General features: G+C 40.9%; 1 protein-coding gene across 3 annotated transcripts in view; it reads left to right on the plus strand.

The window, feature by feature from the left end:
• MSANTD2 (Myb/SANT DNA binding domain containing 2) overlaps positions 1-5,121 on the plus strand; it is a 31,553-nt gene extending 26,432 nt beyond the window's left edge. For all 3 annotated transcript variants that reach the window (XM_049655066.1, XM_049655072.1, XM_049655082.1), the window contains exon 4: positions 3,586-5,121. In XM_049655066.1, coding sequence (XP_049511023.1) covers positions 3,586-4,438 — 853 coding nt within the window. In that variant the 3' untranslated portion in view covers positions 4,439-5,121. The remainder of the gene's footprint in view (positions 1-3,585) is intronic.
• Positions 5,122-6,000: the final 879 nt, after the last annotated feature.

Raw genomic sequence — 6,000 nt, forward strand, 5'->3', positions numbered from 1 at the left:
TTTTTCAGAGCATCTGTGGGACCAAAGAATTCCCATTATCAGCTGCTTCCATGACTGGGGAGATGGTGAAAGTTTAGGGATCAGGAATTGTTCCTTAAAATTGTAACCACTCCCCACTCCTTAAAAAAGAAGTTTATGGCTCAAGTCAGTAAGTTTGAAGCCGTCTCTCGTTGGGAAGTAGGTCTGTTTTCAAATTGTGACATCGGGAATGTCCCAAAGAAAGGTTAACTTTGATGAGTATTTTTAAAAATGCATTATTACAAGTCCATATCTTCAGACCCCTATTCTCCAAAAAGGCCATTCTCTCCCCTTCATTAAAATGTCCCATCTCTCCCTTTCACCCAGGGGAGACCCAGTTGATGTAACTGGAGATGAAGTGAAACTTCACAGAATTGGTGTCACTATGTTCAAACCATCTGCACTTTTCTTGTGGTTGGAACTTCAGAAATCAGGAAGTATAATAGACAGTTCTCTGGAACCACTTAAGTACCTGGGTCTCGTTTTCACTGTGCTCTGTAGTTTTGCAAATGTGATGAGTCTTAAGCCCAGGGACCTTCAGGCTGAGGCAAGAAACTGAGCAGGGCAAGAAACTGACAGGCTATGTAGAAATAGACAGTTTTGCTGCCTCTTCTCGAGGTTTTGGCTCACAGGGGAAAAAATATTAGATTGATTCCTAGTAGGCCATTTATTTTCCAGTACAAGTTTCCCCAGAACTGTTTCTTATTGATGATTTAGGGCAATGACAGTGCTGAATAAAATAACTTCATTTGGGCTTTGGATTATGTTTTTCCTCTAAGTATAGGTGGGATTAGCCTGAGCCTGCTGACATAGCCTATAGTTAAAATATTCCATGCTTCATCCATAAAGAAGAGTCACCTAATCTGCTCATTCAGTCCACATTTATTTGTCAAGTGCCTCCTTTATGTCAGGCATTGGGACACGTCAGTGAGCAGAATAGATGAAAATCTCTGCCCTCCCTCCCAACTCCTTAGCCTGTCCTTGAGGTCAGTGTCACATTTCAAAAGAGGACAAGGAAGGATGTGGCTGTGAAAGATAGCCTTTTTTGAAAGCGTTGACCCATGCAGAAACATGGTTCTATATCTTCACCTCACAAGCACCAAGCTAAATGTGAGAGAAGTGATCACTGAGTGCCTTTGTGTTCTCTGAGAAGAACAGTCCCCACTAATGCAGTGGTTTCATCAAGGTGGCCACGCTGATACTTGGAACTTCCATGACAAACTCAAGAGCGGCCGATAAGTCCAGGGCAGTCTTTGGCTCCAAGAAGCAGCTGATAACCAAATATTGGCATTTTGTCATCTTGCAAAGAAAGCCAAAGAGAGTACGGGCACAGACTGAGAATGGCTGTGTGGAAGATTCCCCATTTTGTTCCAAAAGCTCTTCCCCTCAAAGATACAAGAATTGAATAGGAAGCTTTCAAGTATCTGTCTCCTTCCGAGAAGCCATTAGCAACCAATGTACATCCTCTTCTCTTGCCTGTTGGATTGTACATAAGGATGGTAGTTGAGTATTTTCGTAGTTTAAACCTATAACCGGTGTAGACTGTGATAGTTGGTTGCAAAGTTAATACAGAACAGACTTCAATCTTCCAATATCCGAGTTTTGCCATGCCTGAGAAACAAACTTGTAATTACGTATCCTCATTATAGTACATGAATTATTGAAGCAGCAGTTACAATTATAGGAGTTAAGCAGCATGTGAAACAAGAACGTCCCAGCATTTTCTGCCTTACTCCTTAACTATCCAAATCAAAATTGAAATTGTCTCTGGGGCGCCTGGGTGGCTCAGTCGGTTAAGCGGCCGACTTCAGCTCAGGTCACGATCTCGCGGTCCGTGAGTTCGAGCCCCGCATCGGGCTCTGGGCTGATGGCTCAGAGCCTGGAGCCTGCTTCCGATTCTGTGTCTCCCTCTCTCTCTGCCCCTCCCCCATTCATGCTCTGTCTCTCTCTGTCCCAAAAATAAATAAACGTTAAAAAAAAAAAATTATAAAAAAAAAAAATTGAAATTGTCTCTATGCTTTTGTTCCCTGTTAGAAAGTATTTTGTTAAAAAAAATTTTTTTAACATTTTTATTTACTTTTGAGAGACAGACACAGAGCATGTGAGTGGGGGAGGGGCAGAGAGAGAGATTGGGAGACACAGAATTCGAAGCAGGCTCCAGGGTCTGAGCTGTCAGCACAGAGCCCAACGCGGGGCTCCAACCCATGAACCACAAGATCATAACCTGAGCCCAAGTCGGGACACTTAACTGACTGAGCACCCAGGCGCCCCGAAAATATTTTCTAGAATAGGCTTGATTCATTCATTTTCCCCTCTTAAAACCTGAGCTTGATGTAGACCTTTTCCATCTGAATTCTCAGGTCTTAATTTTGTGCTTAACTGACAGTTCTTCTAAATTTGGGAGTAGTAATGAATTTTATTTTATTTTATTTTATTTTTTAATGTTTATTTATTTTTGAGACAGAGAGAGACAGAGCATGAACAGGGGAGGGTCAGAGAGAGAGGGAGACACAGAATCTGAAGCAGGCTCCAGGCTCTGAGCTGTCAGCACAGACAGCCCGATGCGGGGCTCGAACTCACGGACCGTGAGATCATGACCTGAGCCGAAGTCGGACGCTTAACCGACTGAGCCACCCAGGCGCCCCAGTAGTAATGAATTTTAGACAAATAGAAAATGTCATTTTGTTTTTGCATGAGGTCATTAGTCCTAATCAACTGTATATTTTCCTACAGCAAACACATATGGGCCAAAATTATTGAACTTTAAGAATTTCCAGGTTAGAAATTAAGCTGTTCATTATTTTAATTGATACTGAATACCTTTTTGAATACAACATCCTTTGTCTGCTTTTGGTACTTAGGTCTGAAGGCCACCATGTGCATTATAACAGCCACTTTATAAGTCACTCAGAGAAAGGCAAATACCATATAATTTTACTCATATGCGGAATTTAAGAAACATACAAGCAAAGGGAAGGGGTTACCAGAGGGGAGGTAGGTGGGGGATAGGTGAAATAGCTGAGGGGGATTAAGGAGTGCACTTGTGATGAGCACTGGGTGATGTATGGAATTGTTGAATCACTATATTGTACACCTGAAACTAATATGACACTATGTTAACAGTAGTGGAGTTAATAATAATAATTTTTAAAAACTCTTGATCCTTGGGATCCTTGGGATCAAGACCCTAGGATTTCTGAAACCCTAGGGTCTTAACGTATCAGTAGTTACTAGGTTTAATACAGCCAGACTATAGAAGTAATGGAAAGCAGTTTGTCATTAATTCCTAGAAATTTCCTAGGAAGAGTGTTTCTCAGATTTTAATACTATGATTATCTAGACCTGCACTGTCTGATAAGGTAGCCATTAGTCACATGTGGCTATTTAAACTTAATTTCAAATTATGATTAAAAATGTAGTAGTTCACTCACACTAGCCACATTTTCAGTGCTAATGGCTACCATATTGGACAGCACAGATGTAGAACATTTGCATCATTGCAGAAAGTTGTGTTGGACAGTGCTGATCTAGACACCTGGAGAACTTGACTTGTGTTTCTCTTTCCAGGAAGAGAGACATCATGCAAAATATCGTACAGATTTTGGAATCAGTACAATTGAAATGGGAACTGTTTCAGAGCTGGACAGACTTTTCAAGGCTTCATCTTTCTAATAAACTGGCCATTTTTGGAATTGGTTATAACACCCGTTGGAAAGAGGATATCCGTTACCATTATGCTGAGATCAGCTCCCAGGTGCCCCTGGGCAAGCGACTCCGGGAGTACTTCAACTCCGAGAAGCCCGAGGGACGGATCATTATGACCCGCGTGCAGAAAATGAACTGGAAAAATGTTTACTACAAATTTTTAGAGATCACGATTAGTGAAGCTCGGTGCCTGGAGCTGCACATGGAAATTGACTGGATACCCATTGCCCATTCCAAACCAACCGGTGGGAACGTTGTTCAATATTTATTACCAGGAGGCATTCCCAAAAGTCCAGGCCTTTATGCCATTGGTTATGAAGAATGTATTGAGAGGCCCCCCTCACCCCACATGGAGCGACGTTCCCTAGACCCAGGAAAGGAGGGCCGGGTTGACTTGGAGACCCTGTCAGCACAAGCCTCATTACAGGTGGAAATCGAACCCACCCGAATAATCTATTGCTACCTCGGGATTGCTGAGGTCAGGACTCTCCAGCAATGCTTATTTTTACATTTCCAAGCAAATACCAAAACCTTCAGCAAAGATTGGGTTGGTATTAATGGGTTTTTGTCTCAGAACTGTATTGTGGATCCTGGAGTTTCCCCCAAATCCATCTATATCAAATTTGTCGAAGTAGAGAGGGATTTTCTTTCCGCTGGCTCTTTAGTTGAGTGCCTGGAAAAAGCCATTGGATACCCCTTAAAATTTAACAACTGAATGTCATCCTTCATAAGGATTTGGGCTCTTACCTCCCTCTTCTCTACTCACTTTCCATTACTCAGACTGCCCCTCATCCAGATGCTGCCATCAGACTCTTCATGGGAATTCTTTCCACAATTGGGCCAGTACAACTTCTACAGAATCATATTAGACTTTGGGCAGAAAAAACTGACCTCACCTGAAAATGCTCATTTTGAGCAAGCAAGATATACAGCGAACTTGCATGGTGGGTCAACTGTTTCTTTTTTAAAAACAAAAAACAATTTTTAAATGGATTTTAGAGCCCTAATATAAACAAATGTAGGTACATTCCATATTGGACAAAACTTATACTTTGAGTTTCATATGAAATTGAAAAATTGTATTTTTTTCACAATGTTTCATTTTTACACATCTCTATGTCTCTATATAAGTGTTATTTACAACCCTGAATAAATAAGCAATAGATAATGGCAAGTTAAATCTTGAGTCACCGTAAATAAGACTGTTTTTCAATATCACCCTTAGCTATATTGTATATAATTTAGAGTTTCATTTTTTTCACCAACCAAGTGTTTTGCTATTCCCGATCAGTGTTGCCTGCAAAGACCTTTGTTTCTGTGATGTACCAACTTTATGGTTGTGTTACCATTTAAACTTTTTAACAAAGAAATTATTAAAGTAATTCTTGACCTCTTGGAGTACTAGTTGAGCTTTTTGTAGCAGAGCTGAGAATGTATGGAACAAATGGGGCATTTCATTTCATATTTCCTTTTTTTTTTTATTTTAAATGACTAGGATATTCCTGCTGACCCTAAGCATGTGGATTTGTAAGAGATTTTCATTCCTCATCTTTACACTCAGTAGTCAGGGGCGACTCTCTCAAAGAGTACAAGTGGAGAACTGTCATCATGCTGTTTACAAAAAAGGAGAGACGATCCAATAGAAACACCCAAAACATTTTTGAAAGTGATCCACAGGGTAGGAGGTTGTAAGAAAGAAGTCCATTAGGAAAGTGGTTATCACATTTCGATCTCTCAGGGATTTCTTTGCATCAACTAGCACTTTACTTAGAGGTTAGTGCTCTTCACTAACGACTAGATTACTAGAAGGGCAGTCAAGGATCACTTTGGTCTTATGGCCAAGACTTGTTAGATTGATGATTTATCTTTAATGAGTCCCCCAACATCTCGCGGGTGCTCTGCTTTACACTGACTGCAAATCCAGGTAAGAGCTCTAATTTTCCCCATTTTTTAATACTATTGAAGATAAAATTGCACATTGATAAAAAATATTCTTTTCCTTCCTGCACCCTGGTCTCAAATCAGTGGTTTTCTCATCCTGATACCTCTTGGCTTGTTGAAGCTTATTTTTCAAATGGCTAGAGGGCTTCTAATCAGTGGGATGACTTTTATGAATGTCATTTTAGTCTGGGTTTAAGGAGTTGGCTGTTTTCTGATAGAAGCTGCTAAACAGGGTTTGCTAGTCGGGGTGCCTGGCTGGCTCAGTTGGTAGAGCATGCAATTCTTGATCTGGGGGTCATGAGTTCAACCCCCACATTGGGCGTAGAGATTACTGAA

This window comes from Panthera uncia, chromosome D1 (assembly GCF_023721935.1).
Source record: "Panthera uncia isolate 11264 chromosome D1, Puncia_PCG_1.0, whole genome shotgun sequence".
NCBI lineage: Eukaryota > Metazoa > Chordata > Mammalia > Carnivora > Felidae > Panthera > Panthera uncia.